This window comes from Trichinella spiralis, assembly GCF_000181795.1.
Source record: "Trichinella spiralis strain ISS 195 chromosome Unknown Scfld4, whole genome shotgun sequence".
NCBI classification, from domain to species: Eukaryota; Metazoa; Nematoda; class Enoplea; order Trichinellida; family Trichinellidae; genus Trichinella; species Trichinella spiralis.
In genome coordinates, this window is record NW_003526943.1 from 2,971,037 (window position 1) to 2,992,330 (window position 21,294).

Consider the following 21,294-nt stretch of genomic DNA (forward strand, 5'->3'; position numbering starts at 1 on the left):
AAAAATATATGCAGCAGCCATAAAATCACTAAAATGTCGTGTAGCGCTTGCATTGAATAAAATAAATAATCTATTTGTGAAATTATCATTAGTTCTTGAAAAAATAATCATTCTAACATCAGATATAGAGATTTAACATGACGAAACTTTTACTGTCTACGTATGCAGACAGATGCCCGGATTAAAGAGCAAAATTTGCCACCCGGATGAGGGTCAATAAACTGCCGTTGCTTTCTATCCCACGCTCCAGCTGATTCAACTGGGTGCACACACTTGTATGTTGATGACGATATTACTTCACGATTGCCCAATCACTACACTACGCACACTTGATTATCTTTAGTGCAGCAAAAGTCAGTAGCACCTTTGCCTCTTCGTTTCAATTCACTGAAAGGCATGACCGGGCAGCCGTGAAGTCTGTTCGATTGTATGTGTGACGGTGACCATGAAATTGTACCTGCATATCACGCCCACATTTTTGTAGAACATCGACAGTGGGGGACGCCAAGTCGGAAGCCAGTGAGTGTGTGCGGTGCGGTTGTTATTTCGTATTTCTTATTTTGTCATTGTTGTTTTCGCTGTTTTGTGCCTTGCCTAATAAACTCATAACCTCGCGCGATGGCCGAAAATCACATAACGCTGACGAGCGCTACAAATGGCGATCATGGCAGGACTGACGGGTCGGAATGAGTTAGCCGCCGGAGGTACTAACCATGTTATAGAACGTGGAGACCTGGTTCGAACACATGGAGATGTACTTCCGTGCCGCCGGAGAGACGAGCATCTCTTGTTCAGTATCATACTGTTGAGGAGTTGCGGGGCGTAATGAGGGCTACGCACGTCCAAAAGACGGACGATTTCGATGGACTGAAATTAGCGCTGTTTGAAGCCTTCGGTGTGCGCACCGCTCGGAGAGGTTCTCCGCTGAGTTATTCCAGCGCAAACAGCAACGAAGTGAGAGTGTGCGGATTTATGCTGGTCACTTACGCTGGCTGTTCCCGAAGGTGTTTCCCGGGCTGAGTGGTGCAGCCGACAAGATCCTGCTGCAGCAATTTTAGCAAGACTCTCCGCGGACGCCGTCAAAACTGCTGTCTTGCAAAGCAGGACGGATAGTTTCGCGGAGGCGATCGAATTTACCGCCCGGGAAGAGTGCGTTTGGAGAGAGCTCACCCCGCTCAAGGTGAGCGCCTCTTTGGTCAAAGCAGACGCTGACCAGGAAGACCTGCAGCCAGCCGTCGAGGTCACAGAAGCAACAGCAGCCACGGTGACGACGCGAAAGGAAGTTGGAAAAGAACTGGCGGAAATGGTGTGGCAGTTGAAGGAGCTGCTGATGACGGACATCCCTGCGGCTGCGAAAGCAGCGCCTCCCCCGCAGCGACGCCGGCGGTAGAAGATAGACCGCAGAACGTGTTGGACATGAGGAAAAGCAGGACATATCAGTAGAGACTGCCAAGCTTCCCCGTGACGAGCGAACGTCCAAGGTAAGCAGTACTGACTGAACCTTTCCCTTCACTGTCATACGATCCCCTGAGATTGAAACCCTGACTGTGGAGGGCTCCGTGGGAGGTGTGTGATGCAACATGCTCGTGAACACTAGGTCCGCGGTAACCCTAGCAGACGAAAAATTCATGCGGGGCTGGAAACCGCAAGCGGGGACGAATTGCAGGTCATGAACGCGTGTGTCACCGTGATCAAACTTGGAGGATTGGTGACCATTCGGCACACCGTTTTGTGGGTAAAGGGGCTTTCCTATAAGATTCTGTTTGAGTGGGACTTCATAAGATACCACGGGTGCACCCAAGACCCAACGGCAGGCTGTCTGAAGATGCAGCAGGGCGACATTCCATTTGGGAAGTTCCGTACTGTTGCCCCAGTCAAAGCAGAATCCATGAGGCTTGATCGTACGGCCCGCAGCCGAGTGAGGGAAGCAATGGAGAAAATGCTTCCCAGCGAGCAGGAGGCGAGTGGCAGCCACTGATCAACGCTGGCTGCGATCCTGAAAAAGTTCGCAGACGTGCTGTCCACGTCGGATGAGGACCTCAGTCGGGCAAGCGTGATACGCCACACCATTCACACCGGCGACGCTCAACCAGTGAGGTGCTCCCCAAAGCGGATCATCCACCACCGGCGAACGCAGGTGGGATCCCTGCTGAAGGAAATGTTGAAGCGAGACGTCGTGGAGATGACAAGCACCCCTGGGCGTCCCTTATTGTCCTCGTGAAGAAGAAGGATGGGTTGTGCCGGTTTTGCGTCGACTACCAGCAGTTGAACACTCTCACCCGGAAGGACGCTCACCCGCTCCTGAGGATCGACTACACCATGGATGCGTTGGCAGGCGCGCAGTGGTTTTCGACTTTCGACCAACAAGCGGCTACAGGCAGGTGGAGGTGGAGAAACCGGACCAGGAGTAGATGGCCTTCATCACCCCTTATGGCCTGTACCAGTTCAAAGTGATCCCTTTTGGACTGTGCAACGCGTTAGCCACCTTTCAGAAGCTCATGGAGACGGACCTGAGAGGCTTGGTAGGGTCCAAGGGCCTAGTATACCTGGACGACATCATTGCATTCGGCAGGACTGCCGAAGAGCATACGACCCGGCTGCGCGAGGTGCTCCGCCGTCTCCGGGAAGTGGGCCTGAAAGAGAAGCCACAGAAATGCCGGCTCATGAAAAGGAAGGTGGCATACTTGGGCCATATCATATCAGTGAAAGGCATTGCCAAGGACCCAAGCAAAACTTCCTCCGTGCGGGAGTGGCCGACACCGACTTGCGTGACGGAGTTGCGGCAGTTGGCTGGCGTTCAGTGGGGCTGGTGACGTACTACCGCAAGTTCGTCAACGGCTTTGCGAACATTGCCGCCCCATTACACCGGCTGCTGGAAAAAGGGGCTGAGTGGAACTGGTCAAAAGCCTGTCAGTCAGCCTTCGACGCGCTGAAGTACCACCGGACATCGGCGCCCATCCTCGCCTACCCTGAATTCCATCACCAGTTCACTGTCGATGATGACGTCAGAGGAGACGGTCTTGGGGCAGTGCTGAGCCAGAGGGAAGGGAAAACGGAAAGAGTTGTGGCGTACGCAAGTCGCACGCTGACCAAGGCAGAACTTTGGTATTGCGCGACTCGGAAAGAGATGATCTGCTTTGTATGGGCCCTGCGCGAGTTCCGGCCATATCTTTAAGGACAGCGATTCCTGGTGCGCACGGACCATAGTTGCTTTTACTGGTTGAGGAATTTTAAAGAACCAGAGGGGCAGGTAGCCCGGTGGGTGGAGAGTCTAGCAGAGCTGGACTTTGAAGTGGAACACTGAGCCGGACGCCTGCACGGCAACGCCGACGCACTATCTCGCGCTAGTTGTACACAGTGTGGACGGCTGGTAGAGGGCAGTGCATGCGCAGTTCAAGCTACCCACCTCCGACCTGAAGACGTGACCCAGGGCTTCAGAGAACAGTTGTTGGCCGCGCAGCAGGCAGATCCAGAAATCCAACTACTGCGGCAGTGGTTGTGTGGCGCGAACTGGCCGGTGGAATGCCCCCGGAGTGTAGCCGCGACATGCACGTGCTGTGGCAGCAGTGACGCAGTTGGCTGGAGGAAGATGGCCTCATCTGGCGATATCGCTGCGGACTCACGGCTGAGGAAGGGGCTAAGCAGGTGCTGGTGCCGCGAGCCCTCAGAAATAAAGTCATGCAATCCATGCACTATAGTCGGTACGCAGGTCACCTGGGCGAGCGTCAGACATTAGCCCGAGTAAGAAGTCGATTCTACTCGCCCGGAATGAGCGGTGACGTGCACATGCATGCATTGTGCGAGGAGGAAAGGCATGACGAAGAACAACTGAAGAACAAAGTGTTGGTCGAGAAGTACATCGCGTAATTTGGCGCTCCTGACTACCTGCACAATGATCAAGGTTGCTCATTTGAAGAGTCTGTGGTGATGGAGATGTGCCACTTGTTCGGCATCAGGATAACACGATCCTCTCCATACCACCCACAAGGGAATGGACAGGCGGAGAGTTTCAACCGGAAACTCCTCGACACTGTAGCTCACCGGGTGTTTCTTGCAGACAACTCTGACGGATGTTCTTGAGCAGCGGCCGTACGTTAAAACATTGATCATACTGGGGATGGTTTCTATCCATAGTAGCTTTATAACTGTCGTTTAAATGAAGAAACTGCTACAGGGCTTCATATCTGTTGCGGCTCATGCAATCTGCTACATAATCAGCACGTAATGAGTGTGCCCAAAACATGCGATACCGTGGCAATGCAAAAATGCCTGTCTTAATCAACATACCAATTAAGGCTTCTACCTCAGCTTCTGTTGCAGCCAGGTTGGAATACAAGCACTGAGTGGCATTACGATTTGTCTCAAATGAAATTTGAGAGAGTAGCTGTGGTGTGAAGTACTTGCCGAAGTATTCTATTCGTCAGAGAACTGGTGATGCTTCCATATCTGATTCTAAAAGGCTTTATGGTATAACGCCAATGCAAGATAATGGTAGTAATTATTTACCAGTGAAAGCTGCTGTTTCCTGCTTGAAGGGTCGTCGACTCCAAATATAAGATGTTTTTCAGCATGAAAGGAAGCATCGCCTTTATCACTTGCTTCTTCAGAATCACCTGAATCCTCAGACACGTGGTATAAACGGCTGAATTCATCGTCAGAATCTGTATCTGGCTCAGATACATCAGGATCTGGTAGAACTACAATTTGTCTAACAGTTTGTCCAGATTTTGTTTGCCGAAAGACGGTGTCAAAGTCAATGTCCAATCGTTCAAGCGTAGTTTATTCACAAGGAAAAAGTCAACAGAGCACCTCGAACGGTTTTCTGCCTACTGAGTGCGATCTGCTTTATGTTCCTTTATTTATACTTGGTTCAGCGTCCGTTATTTGTAGCTCAACTGTCACTGTTTTGAAACTGTCAGTGCTTTTGCCTATTGTATTGAACATTCCATAGAGCCAACTGCTGATGCAGTTGTTGAGTGATTATTCATTAGAGGTGGCTGTTCACCAGACATACGTATGTTATTATACGTATATTTATCAGCACCGTAGAGTAATGTGTTATATGATACATCGGCTAAAGCAAGTGCTGCTTATCACGATATGACACTGATTTTGTAAATTAGAATTACATATAACCGAAAAAAATTTTCAACAATTCGTATAAAGCCATAATTTTGAAGAAATTTAAAATTTTTATAAAACTGTAATTTTACCGAAAACGCTCAATGTTGCTTGTGAGCAACAACCCTTTCTACGCATCATGTTCGTTTGCTAAATAATTAATTAATAAAATCTTTTTGCATTTTAATAGCACGTGTTCATTTCAGCTATAAAAGAATTCCCAGCTTCCGTCGATTCTCTAGCTGTGAAGTACCTAAGTTGAAATGAAGTACAAATTTAAATATTGAACTCCCAATACATTTTCCCGCGTATATTCATCAGTTATGACTGTTTTACATCGTTCTGCATTTAATTATACAATAGGAGCATAGTGGTAAGCAACCACGCCATTAAAAATGGCAAAATCTCAGAACTGATTATTAAATGCACATGAAAAGATACTGTGCTTTCAAACAACCATGGCATGATAGGATTAAGAGAGTTTTGAAACAAAAATAGCCAGTCTCCTACATATATATGATTAGAATGCTTTAATACAAAGTCTGTGCATGCTATCTGAAAAGTTGAAATGAAGCAATTTATTTTTCATTTTTGTCTTATTTTGAGAGAATCGTTTCAGAACAAGAAACATACGATTAAAAGCGAGAAAAGCTTTTAGCCTAAAATCATTATTCCTGTTTGTTGTTCAACTCAAATTATAGCCTATAATTAGAAAAAAGAGTTGTAGAAAATCCAAGAAAGCAAATGGAACAGTTCTGTATAGAATATAAGTGATGCACATGATGTTTCCATAAATTTCAAACAATTAATAGAGCTTTTTTAGAAGTCCTCAGCTAGCTACATGCTTAAAGTAATAATCCAACACCTGAAAGTTGTGGCAGAACAGGAATTAATATGTCATAATTAGCCTGTTATTTCTTGACATTTTGATATCCAGCTAAAACAGGACTGCGCAACCTGCGGCCGTGGATGAGCGATGCTAAACTGAATAAATTTTTGGCAACAAAATATTTCTTGTCATGCACCTCATTCCATGCTTTTGGAATTGGCGTGTTTTGGGAATTGGCGAATTTTGGAATCGGAATTGGACATAGGTAGATTTTCAATCAAACTGAATATCAGTGGGCAATGTGGTTGGGCTCACTCGCAGCCGTTATGGCATTAAAGATGCTGAATGCGGACTCCAGTAGGTAGAAAGTTGCGCACCCCTGAGCTAGAATGATAATTTTGTAGCTCTATTTAGAATCAGACGGCATGTCTGCTATTTGTTGCATGCCACTTCTTGACGATTACTTTTTTGCTGTTTTATCATCCATTCTACAGCAGTTTGTTTAAGCTATCTGTTGGAACTGATATATTTGATTCAAACATCAATTTCGGCCTATTTCTTTGTAGATTGATGCAAAATTTAATTTCAATTCAAGATTAATCCCAGATGACCATTTCTGATGGGTCGTTTCATATAAAAATGAAAAATAACGAATTCCAATTGTTAGTTTTCCACTAAATTTGTCTAATAAAAATAAAGTTTTCCCATCATCTTGTTCATATTCTGTTAAAATTACTTTTTAAATTTTATTTATTTAAAATGTACATAACACAGAACAAAAACAGTAATGTTTGAAGACAGATGGCCGCTATTTTCTTATGCAATTCATCTCAATCAAAATCCAGACAAATTTCCAATCTAAATTTAATAATGCAAAAATGTCATTGTATATATTTTAAAAATTATTGTAAAGAATGCAAAAGCGCGATATATAAGATTGTTTAAAATTTTAATTCAGCATCATTTTAATTTTTAGATGATGATTGCACATCTTCATAAATGGAATTAAAATATCAGTAAAAAATAATATAAGCGTAAAAATAATAATAATGAATAGTTATTTATTAAAAATGTTCTTAATGTCAGTTGTAATATTTATAAATTGTAATCGGAAAATTAAATTTAAAAAAAAGAAAGAAAATGAACAATATGAATCAAGAAGAAAAACAGACTGAAAAAGAATTCAAAATTGTTATTCAAATTTCATCACTTGCTGAAGCCTCTGCCGTAAAATTTCGCAGCCAATGATAAAGTGAGCTGGATACAGGAGCGAATGAGAATTGTGGAAAAAAATTTTCATAGAGTTGCTACCATTTTTTTTAATTTACACAAGATGAAAAGGAATTACTTTTTATTTTTTGAATAAAAGAGTATATAATTATACATATATACGTAAAGAACAATTGCTGATATTAGAGTGAATTGTTATTTTTAAATATATAAATTGCTGAAAATGATGAACTGTTTAGTAAGTTAGCTAGCCAGCCAGCCAGTCGGGCTGTTTGTTAACTGTGCGCGTGTGTGTGTGCTTTGCTTGTTTGCATAAGGCGGGTTTGGCTTGATAAGGCTTTGCCTCACCTGCGCCTGGTCAGTGCAGCACCGTGCCGGCTCTGCTTATCTGCTCTCCAAGTACAACTGAGCCGTTGTTGTATAAATTTGTCGATTGTGCAAACAGTCGTTTCGTATAGTTAGTTGTCGTTGATGCTTTTTCTTAATTTCTTCGCCCATTCCCTCCATTCGACGGCCCGTTCGAGTGTTCAAATTTGACAAAGCGGAGAAACAATTTGTTTTTTGTTTGTTTACTTGTTTGTTTGTTTGTTTGTTCTAAGTGATCGTCAGTCCCGTTTGAATAAAATTGAAACACGCCGATCAGCTAAGCTAATAAACGAGTGAAATCGATCCGGAAAAGAAAGAGAAATAAGTGAAAGTCGGGTGGCATCGATCGAACAGCGCAGGATGTACGAAATTTCCAATTCGATGCACTTGGGGGCGGTAGTGTCGTCGACGTGGCGGCGCGATGAGCGCCGTGCGGCGGCACGCGCCGGCGGCCAGCGCGACGATGAACTATTAGCAGAAGAACGTCGTCAGCCAATGGAACTTTTCGTCTCCGCCGACTCGGTCGCAGGTTCAACTACTTCTGATCGGCTGTCACCCACTGGGATCGCAGGAAGTGTTGGATATTTTATTTCCAAGAAAAATATTAATAAAACAAACAATATCGAAGATAAAGGGCAACGGAATATTGGTATTGTCAAGAAGAGAATTGTTGTGAAGAAGAGAAAAATTGGCACCGTCACCGAAAGCAACAGTAACCGCCGAGCAACAGGGCAAGTTGAACGTGACCACCGAGACGATTGGGTTGAGCAGTCGACAGAAGCACAAGTGGGGGCTTGTAAGAAGATGAGCATTTGTCGAACGCAACGGTGCGGCGTCTGCGGCGGCTGCACGGCCAAAGCGTGCGGTCATTGTACTTACTGTAAGGATAACCCACAGTTCGGTGGGCCGGGCGTGAAAAAACAGTCGTGCGTGACGCGTCGCTGTGTGCGCGTTTTGGAAAGCAAGCTGCACCGCGAGGCGGCGAACAGCCGCGCGCGCGTCGGCTGTGGCCTCTGCGCCGACTGTCTGCTGGCAGCCGACTGCGGCGCGTGCGTCGTCTGCTTGGATCGGCGCTTCTTCGGCGGCCATTTTTTGCCCGGCGCACTGTGCGCGAAGAAAAAGTGCTCGAACAGCAGACCGATCGTCGTCCAACGTCCAGATCCACCACAGTCGCCCGGCGCTGCCGCCGGCGGGTTCCACGCGAACATCGACCAACCGACCGTCACCTCTCCCCTAGCCCACCACTACCGATGCTATTACGACTACAGTCCGCCGGCAGGGCAGTTTGTCGGACCACAGCCCAGTCCGTTCGGTCGACTAATCGAACAACCGCCGGCAACCAACTACCGTCGCCACGTCGACTCTGCTACCGTATGCCCGGTGGTTCACGATGCACCCTCGCCGGTGGCGTCGACCCTCGCCTACCATCACCAACTGGCTGAGCAGTATCGACTGAACTTTCGCGCCGACACCGCCGCCCACTTGTCTACTGACAACTCCAACCAGTCGAATTTCACAACGGCCGTCTATCAGCACCAACACCAACACCAACAACAACACAGTCGACCACAACATTCGACCGACAATTTGATCAGCCCACTTCCATCGGTAGTTGTACAAGAACCGATCGTGCCTCTCGGTGAGCAACAGCACGTTCTACTACAACAACTGTGAAACCATATTTGCATATTTATTTAATTTATTTTTTAGTTTATTTCATTTTTTTTGTTGTTTAAACAAAAAGAACAAAACAAAAATAATAAATTTGTTCTCTTTCAAGTAATATAATTATTTTATTGACCGCCGTGATAAAATAGTTGAAATGAATAATAATCGAGTGGAATAATTTTGCCCGTCGCTCGACAGCGATTGTAAAAAAAAATATTGTCTTTTTTTTGTTATTCTCAAAACTCGCTGCTTGTCAAGATTGTAATTGTATTCACACTAGTAGCAACAACGTTCACCATTGTGTGTAGTAAAGCTGAAAAATCAATAAGTAATAAAATTTGGCGCAGAAATTTACTTTTTCCCAAACTTTCAAAAGTTATGCAATGGATGTGGTTGGTTGGTGTTTGTGCAGTATGTAGTAAAATATTTCACTTGTTGCGGACGGCTTTTCGTCGATGCAAGCAGTAAGAACAACAAACCGGTCAACCGGCATATACCGCCGTGTGCAATGACGCCCATTGTGATGGCAACGTATACAAGAAAGCGGAGAATACATCTCGGCTACTTGGTTTGCAATTCACTACCACCAGCATCATCTACAACAACAATATGCAGCAGCACCGGTGGCAATAACAGGTTTGTTGAAAAAGCTTTTCAACGTCAAACCAGTGCTGCTAAAGCACCAATGGCAGGGTAAAAGTGACTGATGAAATGAAAATAACAATTCATAAATATTATTATTTTTGATTTTCTTTTAATATGATAAAATTTCTACATTCAGTTTTGTTCTTCTGTTAATTAAAATTTGCCAAATTGTAAGTGTAAATTTGAATATGATCAACTTTTCTTTTTTTTTTACTTTTACAACATTAAAGTTGCAGTTGGATTGTCAATTTTTCTTTTGAATAAAATCCAAAATCTAGGCCATCATTTTTAAATAATCATTCTATTATTATTATTATTATTATCTGTAAGGGAAATTTTGCTCAGAAATCACTATAATGAATGAATGCGAAAGTGTCATTAATATATATTTATTATTTCCCTCTGGCGATTGGCACGATTAATTTAGAATAAATGTGCAATATTTTTGCAACAAGCTCACCTGATCATATTTTGTGATGATGATATTTTTTTCTTGAAAAATAATTTCAAAAATTTTCAACATCAACAACCAATTGTAATCGTTTATTGATTTTTGTTCACTGTGCCGTTTGTGGAAATTGATTAGCAACGATGAAAATGGAAAAATTAAAAATTTAAATAATCCTGCTTGAGTAATAAATTAACTTTGCATTTTATAATTCACATTTTGACTGCTAATCGTTTGCTTTCACTTCAAGCTAACGACGCATTTCAACTAATTAAAATTTCAATCACATGATGCAGTACAAATATAAATATATATATATTCTTTTCATCTTGAACATTCAAAGCATGAGAAATTTGAGTAAGCACCTCTGTCAGTTATCATAAATTTTAAAACAATTTATTACTTCCTTTGTACTTTTATGATTATTTTTTCAGAGTTGTATTAAAAGAAATTTTTTTCACTTTTATTCGTTTGAAAAACAGCATGTCAAATATATACTCATATATATCACTAGAAATGTATTGTGTTCGTTTTGCAATGAAAATTCTATTTTGCACTTTGCAAAATTAATAATTCTATTATTGAATATAAAAAGGAATAAATTTGAAAGAAATCAATCGACGCAAGTATCGTCATCTTATTCTTCTTCCAAACCAATAAATACTATTATTATTATTATTCAATCAATAATATATTTCAGTGAAACAAAAAATAGCATAATGGTGTTCGACTAAAAATAAATCAAATGAAACTTTAAATATGACTTTTCAGCTTGATTCATTAGATGCGCATGTGTTAAAATAACTTTGATAAAAAAAATAATAATAAAAGAGTGGTGCAATTATTATTGGTTATCATTTTGCTTGGCGCTTGTCAAAGTTGTAAGGCGTAGAGGTGAAGAAGAGAATGAAGCGGTTGGCAGTGGAATTCCATAAACTCGGCTGCTTAATTGTTCCAGCTTATTGCAGCGCTGTTGAAATTTCATTTAAATTGACAATTTGCAATTTTGCACCACGTTCCGTCCATTATTGCACTTATTGTTATTATTGACTGGAAATGTAGACAACTTTTTTTTTCTTAATAAGCTTCAATCGCTTGAATACTGACTACGAACGTTTGTCTTCACGTTCATCTATCACAATACCATCTGCGTGATTTGTGCCATTACTGACGTGCTATTTTCCAATCGAATTTCATATTCAACAAAATGAATGAACTTAATCATCAAAAATATGCAAATTTTTGCGAATTTTTATTTTTTGCCAAACTCATTTTAAAAAAATTAATTGAAATAGGAACTAACATTTATTTATCCCAAATTGAAAATTATCTCTTTTTAAAATTCAATTTTCATGTGCTTTCTTGTAGGCAATCGCGTGCAGGATGCAATTTGTCAATGAATGTTGTATGTAAAATGGACATTTTTTGCTATTGTAAAATGTTATTGTTTAAAATGTTTAAACAATCGTGTAAATTACATAAATTTCAACACTGATATTGCAGAATTGAATTATCTTACCAAAGATATGCATTTTTTGATATACTGATAATAATGCTCAACTTGGTTACTTGGATAAATATCATAAACTTTTTTTGAAAAATACTTTAATAAGTAATAAAAAAACCAGCAAAAACTAAACTCAATACAAATAAATAAAGAAAAATTCATATCATCTTGTTGATGATTGAATTCTTTTGTTCAAAAATTCCACACCTTTTTCTTAACACACGATAATGTATTGATGATTAAACCATACTATTATAAGCAATGCTAACAGGTGTACGCCATATTTATCCACAGGAATGCATTAACAAATTCAAACAAGCTGCCGATGTTTAACGTAAGTAATTAACAACGGCTGTTTATAATCAAATACTGCTGTTTTCATTCATTATTCGTTGTTTTCAACACTATACAAATAAACAGTGAATTACACAAGATATAAGCAAAGCGCGATAATTATTTAAAATAAGTGCATCAAAAAAATTGCTTCACTTTATGAAAAACATCAAAAATATATTGGAAATTAAATAACTGCTAAAACTTCACAATATAAAATATATTCAAAGCAGTTATTATCTGTGATGATTGGTTAATTTTGAAATTTCATGGATCCTATACTTGTTATTTGGACTATATATACTATCCCATACTGTGACGGATCTGTAACTTTCATCATCATCAAATCTCTGCAAAAAGACTTTCTTGTGCTTTATGCTTATTATTAGACACACTTTGCTTTTGTCAGAGTCAGCTGGTTGACCACCGTCGTTAGACTTCTAATCGTCACATCATTGTGGATTATATAAGAATAGAGTCGATCATTTACGCAAGTTTCACGTGAACTCATATAATGTTTCAGAGATTCACAAATTGAGCGCATAGTTGAAGATATCTATCAATCGACAGCTGAGAAAACAATAAAAATTCTGCTAATAGGTCAACTCAGAAAAATTGACCAATTCTTTTGATTTCCATCAATTGCGCCTAATTAATGTCTTTAACTGGCGCCTAATGTCAGCATTTCTTAACTAATTACAAAACAACCAGATTTTCATTTATCAGTGACAAAAAGTTGCATGTTTAAAAACAAATTTTAAAAAATTTGCGTGAATTTTCAATTATTACAAAATATTCATATTTTACTAGCGTTCTTATGTATTATTATTTTATTAAAATATTGACAAAAAGTAAAACCACCAAATGAAAGAATTCAATTTATTTTCAGTATATAAAATATATTTTCTGTTCTTTTAAAATAAATAAATCATTTTTAAATAATATTAAAATTAAGTTCATTTCATTTATTTTAAATGTACATGAATTGTCTTGTACAAATTAATTATGGAACTTAGTTATATGAAATTGTACTGTAATTTACATTATCCAAATTTATACTGTAAATTGTATTCATGGTAAACAACAAAAAATATTAATCATATTAATTAAAGCAATTTAATTTTCAAATCAAATTTTTAAATTAAAAATGAATCAATGTTTAGACAACAACATCTTAATGAATCAATTAAGTAAGTAAAAAGTTCATTTCTTCAAAGCATTTTAAATATTCTCTTTGAAATTGTTTTTGTTTGTAAAATCAGTAAAAATAAAAATAAAATTTGAAAAATTATGTTTTGTTTTATTTTATTTTACTTTATTTATTGAAAAAGTTTTTTTTGCATTTCATATTTAAGGCAATTGTTGAAATGCATTATGTTGCATACTGTAAATTATTCGGCTTAAGGTGAATTCTGTTTTTCTAATTGAACTTCACTAAAAACGTCTTATATACAATTTACAATCTGATTTATTTGAATAAGTTTTAAAATCTTGTAACTCACATAATTGTTTTTTTTATTTACAATACCTGAATGCAAGTTTGCATTACTGTCTTTGTTGCTTTGCTGAGAACGTCGAAGGAGGAATAGATTTTTGATTTCCAAACTGGAATCCTCGGATAATTTTTGGCATGAAAATGCGTGAAATTTTCCATTCAATTTGTGTTCGAATTCCCAAAGATTAAGCAGTTTTGTTGCGCATGTTTCAACGAATACTTGGTTTATAGCCTTTATCTGATTCTGCGGCAGGATTGTTTTACTTTGTCGTGCTGAACATGTCTCCACCAATGTCTAGTCAGCCGCTGCCACCTAAAGAACACGCACTTTTCAAACGGATTGTGGTAAAAGTTTCTCTCTCGGTGTCGTATTAAACAGTTTTTTCTGATCGTTTCGCTTGCTTGCAATAGAAATGTTACGAGCAGAAGCAGTTCAGAAACGGGTTGAAATTTGCAAAGCAGATTCTTTCGAATCCGAACTTTGCGGAACATGGCGGTAAAGCTGTTTTTTAATTTATAATTTGATAGTTTTTACTGATAATTCTTTTAGAAACTTTATCAATGAAAGGGTTAATATTGAATTGTATTGGCAAGAAAGAAGAAGCTCTAGAATTGGTGAAAAAAGGATTGAGGAACGATGTCCGTTCGCACGTTTGTTGGCATGTTTACGGTCTGATGCAAAGATCGGAAAGAAAATATGACGAAGCAATAAAGGCTTTCAGGAATGCGTTAAAAATTGATAAAGTTTGCCATATTTGAATGACTTGAATTTCATGATGGATCGATGTTGTGGTTCTAGGAAAACATTCAAATTCTCAGGGATCTCTCAATGTTACAGTTACAAATGCGTGATCTCGAAGGATTTAAAGTAATTCTTTTTAGTTTTAAACTTTTCCATATCATTGTGGTAATTTCTTAGGAAACAAGATATCATCTGTTTAAACTTCGTCCAACTCAACGCGTTTCTTGGATCGGTTTTGCCTTATCGTTGCATTTGACCGAAGATTACGAACTGGCAATAAGGGTTTTGGAGGACTTTAGAAAAACTCAGAATGTGCGTATGAAGTTTCAATATTTTCTAGTTCATATGTGAAAAAAAAAAGAAATTTCAGATAATTTTATAACTTAGTTTTGAAATGGTTTCAATAAACTTTTATTTATATTCCTCCGCTGTATGTAACTTTATTTAAAAAGTTCGAATTTTAAGATAGAAACATATGATATTGAAAGTAGTGAATTTTTGCTTTATCAAAACATGGTATACCGTGAGGCTGGTAAATTCGAAATAGCTTTGTATCATTTGGAAAGTAATAAAGATCATATCTACGACCGGAGATCGTATCTTGAATTGAAGGGTATGTTATCACTGTTTTTTGCTTTTTTATAAAAATGAATATTAAACTTTAGGTGAGCTCTTGATGAAACTTGGAAGGAATCTTGAAGCTTCACATGTATATCATCAACTTTTGGCGAGAAATGAGGACAATTTGGATTACTATAATTTATTGGAAGAATGTTTGAATCTTAAAACAGGTACAGTGGAATGTGTTAGTTTATTTATTTTTGAATTGTTTATTGGGAACAGAGTTAAATTATTTTAGGCGACGATGTTCAAGATATGGATGCTGTAAAGCGCCGATTATATTTATACGATGAAATGATCAAATGCTATCCAAATGCCCTTGCTCCTCATCGCTTGTCCTTGTCATTTCTACCCGGTATGTTTCATTTTTACACGCATATATGTATATGTATTTGGGAAGATTTTATTGAAACAATTTTAATTATTTCTAATATATAATGCACTGCATAATTTTAGCATTAAAGATTTTTTGCACAGTAAATGAAAATTTTTACTAAAATTATGTTTCTTTCAAATTTAGTTTATGTTTAAATTTTAATGCTTTTGTTTTTCTGAAATAATCAAAAAGCATTTTAATTCAAATTGATTTCAGCTGTTCAATAACTGTTTGCGTATTAACTATTTAAAATTCGCTGCTTTCGCCATAATGTAAATATTATACTATAGTATGTTGGAATACTACGGTAAACGATTTTCAAGTTTTATTATCATATCATTTTTAATACTTTATCAGCTGAAAGTGCTGATAAACAAACAGTACATTGATGCATTTAAATTTGATTTAAAAATTTTTTTAATAATAATAATAATTAGTTTGTGATATTTTCTTAATTAATGTTATTCTCATAATGACAAGGTTATGTATGTTATGTATTTAATAATAATAATTTGTATTTTGTGAAATGTTACTTTTAAGAATTGATATTGTTATTATTATCATTTGATGATAGGGATTTTTATTTGATTTTAAAGTATAGATGGCAGCATGTTTTTTAATACGTTTAAGCGAATGTCTATTTTCGGCTTTAGAAATGATGATAATGTTTTCTTTATTTTTTAGCGCATATGATTGTTCCAAGAATTGAGGTGCTTTTGAAAAAATTGCTTAGGAAAGGTTCTTCGCCAGCTTTTGCCGTTTTTCGTATTATGTACAGAGATTCGAACAAGGCATATATATAAATATGGCTTTAACTGTGCGCAATTATCGATGTATATATGTTTGTTTTCTTTTTCAGGTTTCTATTATGGAGAATTTGTTGATAGCATATGTGGACAGTTTAGAAAAGTGCTCAAGGTTTCCCGAAGGTAGACATTTAGTGAGTTCTTCAATAGTTGTGAAAAATAATTTCGGCTCAATATTCAGAAACAGCAGTAGAAGCGCCCTGCACGTTGTTGTGGCTTTATTACTATTTGGCTTTGCATTTCGATTATTTGAATAATGTGGATAGTGCGTTGATGTATGTCAATAAAGGTATTGAACACACACCGACTCTGGTCGAACTGTACATGGTAAAGGCTCGAATTTACAAGGTGACGATGATGATTTTAACTGCACGACGGTTTTGTTGTGTTTTAATTGTAAAATTTTGTTTGTTTGTTTTTTATTTTGATTTATTTTAGCATGCTGGTAATATGCTCGAAGCTGCTCATTGGATTGAAGAAGCGCAAAGTTTGGACACCGCTGACAGATATATCAATTCCAAATGCGCCAAATACATGCTCCAAGCTGGACGCATTGAAGATGGAATATTCATGTGCTCGAAATTTATCAGGGTGAAAAGATTGGAATTGAATTTTTTTGCAATAGTTATTGTAGTTTTTAATAATTTCAGGAAGGTTTGAGCTCGGTGGAAAGTTTTTCCGAGATGCAGTACATGTGGTTTGAAATTGAATGTGCCCGCGCTTATCGCAGAGCTGGTCAATATGGAGAGTCGTTGAAAAAGTGCCACGAAGTGGAAAGAGTGGGTTTTATTGAAAAGCACAGCATTGGCAGCAAATGAATGCCGTGCTGTTTCTTGTTGTCGTTATATTGTTTGTCTGTTTGTAGCATTTTTCTGACATAATTGATGATCAGTATGATTTTCATAATTATTGCATTCGCCGGGTAACGATTTGTTCGTACATTCAGTTGCTGAGGCTCGAGGATTGTCTCAGAGAGCATCGGTTCTTCTTCAGGGCGGCAAAATGCGCTCTCAAGGTTTGTTCATTTTCATAATTTTTTTTTGTTTTTTCTGAAGTACTGTATGATTGAAAATTTAGGTTTACCTTTCAATTTACGATTCACCCTCCGATTCTGGGACAGGAATCGATAATACTGCGCAGAGTATACACATATATACATATATATATTATTGTTTTTTCAATATATGCATATGATGCACTTGAAATATGTTTGTTTTAGACGGAGCATCTTCTCGTGAACTTCGTAAATTGCATCGTAAGCAGAAGAAGCAAGCGGCCAAAGCTGAACAGCAGCGATTGAATAAAGTGAAAAGCAATATCAAATCGAAGCAAGACGGCATTGCGGATGACTGCAAACGGCAGCCGCAAATCAGCGCTGAAAAATTGGCCAGTGTAAGTAGAAAAACAAATTACAATAATTGAAAAGAAGGCAGACTTTTATCATCCATCATATATAATTGAAATATTTCTTATTTTGTTAGACTAGCCAACCGTTGGAGGATGCGTTGGTATTTTTGAGACCACTGATTCAGCTGAACTGTACTTATCCGCAGGCATATTTTCTCGGCTTTGAAGTTTATTATCGAAAGAGTAATTTTTTGATACTGGAAAATATTCAGAATAATGGAAAATAGTATTATTTTTAAAACAGATAAACCACTGTTGATGCTACTTTGCATCAAAAGAGCGGAAAGAATTGACCCTGACAACGCCCAGTTGCACGTTTGCAAAGTGAAATATTTGAAATATTGTAAATGATGTTTGTTTTGTTTGTGTTATATATTTAAGTGTTATTTTTTCGTTTTGTCTTCAGTGCAAGATAATCAATCGTCCATTGATGTTGTCCACGAAGTGACCGGTGAAGTATTTCCAGAACGGGATGCGGTTCTGGATTTATCCGACTACAATGCTCAGTATCTGCAAGCGCATCACAATTCTATTCGTCATCGCTTAGCCGGTCGGTGAACAGTTTGTCCATTGTACGAGATTGTTGTTCAATTGTAATTGTATATGTATTTCAGTTGCGGAAGTGATGTACTTTTTGAACAGAGAGAAACAAGCCGAAGCAGTGGAAGTGGCAATTAAAGTGGAAAACAGCATGCAGGATGTTACTTGGAAGGTATGATATATAGATAGATAGATAGATTGATTGATAGATTGATAGATAGATAGATGAATCGGCAAGCGTGAAAGGAGTTTTTTTTTCAATTTTGAATTGTTTGATCACGTACGTATACATTTTGTTTGTTTGTTTGTTCAGGTCTGTCGGAAAGTGTTGCATCGTTTGAGCAATCGCGCTTTGTTCGGCGTGGTGGATCCGACAATTATAGAAAATTATAAAATTGCGTGCCGGAAACGTTTTCCGCATGCTGCAGCGTTTTTTGACCAATCGTCACTATCGTCGACGCTCTTGGCCAATCACGTTTCGTCCAGTTCGGATCACGATAATACAAGCGACGTGAACGACGTTGTTGAAGGATTGTATGATCTTAGCTTGCCGTGATATGTCGTCGGCTCACTGTAGTGGAATGGAGTGGAGTGGCATATTCTGTCAATGCTCGCTTGTACACTACTCACGTACCACGGTTTGTGGATGCTCTTTTGTCGGCAATTTATTTTCTTTTTATTTTAATTTAATTTTATTTTATTTAATTTATAATTGTTCTTTTCTTTCTTTCTTTCTTTCTTTCTTTTTTCTTTCTTCTACTATTTGGCGCAAAAAGTGTAAATGGAAAAGAAAAACAACTGCTGGCGACGAAACAAACTGTGTGTTTTTATTCTTATTGCGTTCTGCAGATCCTATTCTTTATTACTATTACGATTATTATTACTATTATTATCATTATTATTGTTTTGTTTGTTGTTCAACTGTGAAGTGGCGCTTTGATTCGCAAAGTGCCATCTTCTTATAGTAAAAATATGATTAATTTGCATTTTTGTTTGTTTGTTTGCACATAAATATGACGGTATACAGAATTTTGCAGACCGTCCCGAAGCTATTGTGTTTGAATTGTGTTTGTCAATTTTTAATCGGTGATTTATTTAATCGGTTGTTGAAGAGAGAAGCTGCAACTGTGTGCGTGCAACAGAAAGCAAAAAGGTGTGTGTGTCAAGAATAGAATTTATATATATAAGTGGGAGAGAAAGAGAAGAAGTACGATTGTTGTTAGTTAGTTAGTTAGCTGATGATGTTAGCCGATGAGAAAGATTTGGATGGTTATGATTCTTTTCTGAATCGGTCCCCTCCGCCGTCATTGGAAACGTCGACCAGTCGTCAATTGCAGATGGTCGGTTCAGATCGACTGATGGTGGTTCCACCAGGTACGGATGTTTGTTTGTTTGTTGAATGCTTTGGAATATGGTAGAAAGCATTCCAGATGAGACGTCGGCAGCGTACGGTACGTCGGCCGGCATTGGCGTCGAACGTCAGCTGTCGACGATGGGAGCCCAGGAGAAGCTGGAAGCGATCAAAAGTTGGGGATGTTCGACGTACAAGGTGGTCAGACAGGCGTTGGCTGAAAAGATGGGCAAAAGTGCTCGCACGGTCGATTCAGGGGTCGAAGCGAAAATCGACTCGCTGCGCTCGTTGCAGCATCAGTACAGTCAGCTGTTGGCTTTGTCTCGAACACTGCTCGGTCAGCTGAGGCCTGTTCAACAGACCCAGATGAAATTGGCCGACCAATTTGCGACGCTTGCCGACGTTGAACCGCACATTCGGGTTTGATCTATGCAAATTCATTATCATCATACTAATTATTATTTTTTTTAATATTCGACGATTGTTTTTGAAGACAGATTATTTGAATAATGCGCAGTTGTTGCGTGAATTTGCCGCGAACGGTGAAAAATTGTTGGCAGCGTTGAAATTTTTCTCATCCAACATCAACACGCTGTGCAATACAACAATCGAAGATACCATGTTGACGGTGCGGCATTTCGAGATGGCTAGGTGTGTGTGTGTGTGTCTGTGATCAATTCATATTTCTCTGCTTCACTTCCACTACTATATATGCGCATATGTAGGCTTGAATACGACGCGTATCGTAACGATTTAGAAGAATTGAAACAGATGACCGTCAGACCGTTGGATTTTGCGTCGAAATTGTTGGAAGCGGAACAACAATACGCCAAGCATCAGGCAAAGTACGAACAACTCCGTTCGGATGTGGAAATTAAAATGCAACTGCTGGCCGAGAACAAGGTGAATCGAATAATGGTGGAGGGAATTTTTGAAATATTTGCAAAACTTCTTTGATTTTCCAGGTTAAAGTTATGAAAAAGCAACTGCTGCTGTTCCAGAATACAGTTGCTGCATATTTTTGTGGCAATCGCGAAGCTTTGGAAATGGGTTTGAAGCAATTTTCCATAGCAACGGTCAGAACAGCAGGGTTTCCGACGACGACGACGACGACACTACCGCAACAACCACAGTGATGATTGATTGGTGATCATTTTTGCTTGCTTCACTTTTTCAGAAATCCAATGGAAAGCAATTTCTTCTGTTTTCATCGATCGCTGTTGTCTCGGTTTTATTCCTTTTTACTTTTGGTGCAATTTTTGTTCATACAGTATATATATATAATTGTAATAAGCATTCCATTTGCATTTTTTAAAATTGTTTTATCGTGGGCTCTCTTCTTTTCTCGTCTAGTCAAAGAGGATTGTTGTTATTTTTTTTGTTCTTCATTTTTCATTGTTTTCGTCATTTTTTCATCTTAAAATTATTATTTTTACATACATATATATATATATATATATATATATATATATATATATATATATATATATATATGTATATGAAGATGTAAGTTTAAAAAAGTAAAAATTTATCGACAAAATGCGAACAAATTTAATTCAACTGTTGTAATTGTTGTTGGCGAGACAGGAAGAGAGCGCGCGATAAAACAATTTTAAAAAATGCAAATGGAATGGGTATTACAATTATATATATATACTGTGTGAGCAAAAATTGCACCAAAAGTAAAAAGGAATAAAACCGAGACAACAGCGATCGATGGAAAACAGAAGAAATTGCTTTTTTATTTGTATTTTTGAAAAAGTGAAGCAAGCGCAAAAATGAACACAATCAACTCATCACTGTGGTTGT

The 21,294-nt window shown here is 38.4% G+C and overlaps 9 protein-coding genes across 9 annotated transcripts; 8 read left to right on the forward strand and 1 right to left on the reverse strand.

The window, feature by feature from the left end:
- Nucleotides 1-655: 655 nt before the first annotated feature.
- Nucleotides 656-1,390, forward strand: Tsp_00742 (transcriptional regulator, CopG/Arc/MetJ family). The gene is made up of 3 exons (XM_003376498.1): nucleotides 656-754; nucleotides 796-1,004; nucleotides 1,030-1,390. The coding sequence occupies exons 1-3, from the start codon at nucleotides 656-658 to the stop codon at nucleotides 1,388-1,390; spliced, it is 669 nt and encodes a 222-aa protein (XP_003376546.1).
- Nucleotides 1,391-1,669: 279 nt separating this feature from the next.
- Tsp_00741 (hypothetical protein) lies at nucleotides 1,670-1,978 on the forward strand. The gene has a single exon (XM_003376499.1). The coding sequence runs from the start codon at nucleotides 1,670-1,672 to the stop codon at nucleotides 1,976-1,978; it is 309 nt and encodes a 102-aa protein (XP_003376547.1).
- A 345-nt stretch (nucleotides 1,979-2,323) lies between these two features.
- Tsp_00740 (conserved hypothetical protein) lies at nucleotides 2,324-3,175 on the forward strand. The gene has a single exon (XM_003376500.1). The coding sequence runs from the start codon at nucleotides 2,324-2,326 to the stop codon at nucleotides 3,173-3,175; it is 852 nt and encodes a 283-aa protein (XP_003376548.1).
- Nucleotides 3,176-3,678: 503 nt separating this feature from the next.
- Nucleotides 3,679-4,067, forward strand: Tsp_00739 (conserved hypothetical protein). Its single transcript, XM_003376501.1, has 2 exons — nucleotides 3,679-3,863; nucleotides 3,917-4,067. The coding sequence occupies exons 1-2, from the start codon at nucleotides 3,679-3,681 to the stop codon at nucleotides 4,065-4,067; spliced, it is 336 nt and encodes a 111-aa protein (XP_003376549.1).
- Nucleotides 4,068-4,265: 198 nt separating this feature from the next.
- On the forward strand, nucleotides 4,266-4,980 carry Tsp_00738 (glutamate synthase). The gene is given in 4 exon segments (XM_003376502.1): nucleotides 4,266-4,324; nucleotides 4,385-4,508; nucleotides 4,577-4,879; nucleotides 4,891-4,980. 4 exon segments carry the CDS (start codon nucleotides 4,266-4,268, stop codon nucleotides 4,978-4,980), a joined length of 576 nt encoding a protein of 191 aa, XP_003376550.1.
- A 2,926-nt stretch (nucleotides 4,981-7,906) lies between these two features.
- Tsp_00737 (putative CXXC zinc finger domain protein) lies at nucleotides 7,907-10,877 on the forward strand. The gene is made up of 3 exons (XM_003376503.1): nucleotides 7,907-9,185; nucleotides 9,562-9,850; nucleotides 10,742-10,877. Exons 1-3 carry the CDS (start codon nucleotides 7,907-7,909, stop codon nucleotides 10,875-10,877), a joined length of 1,704 nt encoding a protein of 567 aa, XP_003376551.1.
- A 274-nt stretch (nucleotides 10,878-11,151) lies between these two features.
- On the reverse strand, nucleotides 11,152-12,658 carry Tsp_00736 (hypothetical protein). Its single transcript, XM_003376504.1, has 4 exons — nucleotides 12,543-12,658; nucleotides 12,452-12,497; nucleotides 11,452-11,523; nucleotides 11,152-11,277 (listed from the first exon to the last, which is right to left on the reverse strand). The coding sequence occupies exons 1-4, from the start codon at nucleotides 12,656-12,658 to the stop codon at nucleotides 11,152-11,154; spliced, it is 360 nt and encodes a 119-aa protein (XP_003376552.1).
- A 1,545-nt stretch (nucleotides 12,659-14,203) lies between these two features.
- Nucleotides 14,204-18,690, forward strand: Tsp_00735 (putative tetratricopeptide repeat-containing domain protein). The gene is made up of 14 exons (XM_003376505.1): nucleotides 14,204-14,386; nucleotides 14,562-14,696; nucleotides 14,850-14,997; nucleotides 15,050-15,175; nucleotides 15,244-15,360; nucleotides 16,369-16,514; nucleotides 16,626-16,778; nucleotides 16,838-16,966; nucleotides 17,053-17,202; nucleotides 17,451-17,579; nucleotides 17,669-17,777; nucleotides 18,001-18,144; nucleotides 18,209-18,306; nucleotides 18,448-18,690. Exons 1-14 carry the CDS (start codon nucleotides 14,204-14,206, stop codon nucleotides 18,688-18,690), a joined length of 2,010 nt encoding a protein of 669 aa, XP_003376553.1.
- Nucleotides 18,691-19,372: 682 nt separating this feature from the next.
- Nucleotides 19,373-20,621, forward strand: Tsp_00734 (arfaptin-1). Its single transcript, XM_003376506.1, has 5 exons — nucleotides 19,373-19,508; nucleotides 19,565-19,905; nucleotides 20,003-20,136; nucleotides 20,211-20,388; nucleotides 20,451-20,621. The coding sequence occupies exons 1-5, from the start codon at nucleotides 19,373-19,375 to the stop codon at nucleotides 20,619-20,621; spliced, it is 960 nt and encodes a 319-aa protein (XP_003376554.1).
- The last annotated feature ends 673 nt before the right edge of the window (nucleotides 20,622-21,294 follow it).

What these genes read in the sequence shown, in the direction of transcription:
- Tsp_00734 (XM_003376506.1), top strand. Translation starts at nt 19,373, where the DNA reads ATGATGTTAGCCGATGAGAAAGATTTGGATGGTTATGATTCTTTTCTG. An exon ending in ACGTTGAACCGCACATTCGG is followed by an intron (nt 19,906 to 20,002) that starts GTTTGATCTATG and finishes AATAATGCGCAG; the next exon opens with TTGTTGCGTGAATTTGCCGC. An exon ending in AACTGCTGGCCGAGAACAAG is followed by an intron (nt 20,389 to 20,450) that starts GTGAATCGAATA and finishes TTGATTTTCCAG; the next exon opens with GTTAAAGTTATGAAAAAGCA.
- Tsp_00738 (XM_003376502.1), top strand. Translation starts at nt 4,266, where the DNA reads ATGCCTGTCTTAATCAACATACCAATTAAGGCTTCTACCTCAGCTTCT. An exon ending in TCAGCTTCTGTTGCAGCCAG is followed by an intron (nt 4,325 to 4,384) that starts GTTGGAATACAA and finishes TTGAGAGAGTAG; the next exon opens with CTGTGGTGTGAAGTACTTGC. An exon ending in ATGGTAGTAATTATTTACCA is followed by an intron (nt 4,509 to 4,576) that starts GTGAAAGCTGCT and finishes TCAGCATGAAAG; the next exon opens with GAAGCATCGCCTTTATCACT.
- Tsp_00741 (XM_003376499.1), top strand. Translation starts at nt 1,670, where the DNA reads ATGAACGCGTGTGTCACCGTGATCAAACTTGGAGGATTGGTGACCATT.
- Tsp_00735 (XM_003376505.1), top strand. Translation starts at nt 14,204, where the DNA reads ATGAAAGGGTTAATATTGAATTGTATTGGCAAGAAAGAAGAAGCTCTA. An exon ending in GTCCTTGTCATTTCTACCCG is followed by an intron (nt 15,361 to 16,368) that starts GTATGTTTCATT and finishes CTCAATATTCAG; the next exon opens with AAACAGCAGTAGAAGCGCCC. An exon ending in CTCTGGTCGAACTGTACATG is followed by an intron (nt 16,515 to 16,625) that starts GTAAAGGCTCGA and finishes GATTTATTTTAG; the next exon opens with CATGCTGGTAATATGCTCGA.
- Tsp_00742 (XM_003376498.1), top strand. Translation starts at nt 656, where the DNA reads ATGGCGATCATGGCAGGACTGACGGGTCGGAATGAGTTAGCCGCCGGA. An exon ending in TGGTTCGAACACATGGAGAT is followed by an intron (nt 755 to 795) that starts GTACTTCCGTGC and finishes TCTCTTGTTCAG; the next exon opens with TATCATACTGTTGAGGAGTT. An exon ending in TACGCTGGCTGTTCCCGAAG is followed by an intron (nt 1,005 to 1,029) that starts GTGTTTCCCGGG and finishes TGAGTGGTGCAG; the next exon opens with CCGACAAGATCCTGCTGCAG.
- Tsp_00737 (XM_003376503.1), top strand. Translation starts at nt 7,907, where the DNA reads ATGTACGAAATTTCCAATTCGATGCACTTGGGGGCGGTAGTGTCGTCG. An exon ending in AGAACCGATCGTGCCTCTCG is followed by an intron (nt 9,186 to 9,561) that starts GTGAGCAACAGC and finishes AATTTGGCGCAG; the next exon opens with AAATTTACTTTTTCCCAAAC. An exon ending in AGCACCGGTGGCAATAACAG is followed by an intron (nt 9,851 to 10,741) that starts GTTTGTTGAAAA and finishes TTATTTTTTCAG; the next exon opens with AGTTGTATTAAAAGAAATTT.
- Tsp_00739 (XM_003376501.1), top strand. Translation starts at nt 3,679, where the DNA reads ATGCAATCCATGCACTATAGTCGGTACGCAGGTCACCTGGGCGAGCGT. An exon ending in TTGGTCGAGAAGTACATCGC is followed by an intron (nt 3,864 to 3,916) that starts GTAATTTGGCGC and finishes GCTCATTTGAAG; the next exon opens with AGTCTGTGGTGATGGAGATG.
- Tsp_00736 (XM_003376504.1), bottom strand. Translation starts at nt 12,658, where the DNA reads ATGAGTTCACGTGAAACTTGCGTAAATGATCGACTCTATTCTTATATA. An exon ending in CTGACTCTGACAAAAGCAAA is followed by an intron (nt 12,498 to 12,542) that starts GTGTGTCTAATA and finishes GTCTTTTTGCAG; the next exon opens with AGATTTGATGATGATGAAAG. An exon ending in ATCCGTCACAGTATGGGATA is followed by an intron (nt 11,524 to 12,451) that starts GTATATATAGTC and finishes TTGATGATTAAG; the next exon opens with TTCATTCATTTTGTTGAATA.
- Tsp_00740 (XM_003376500.1), top strand. Translation starts at nt 2,324, where the DNA reads ATGCGTTGGCAGGCGCGCAGTGGTTTTCGACTTTCGACCAACAAGCGG.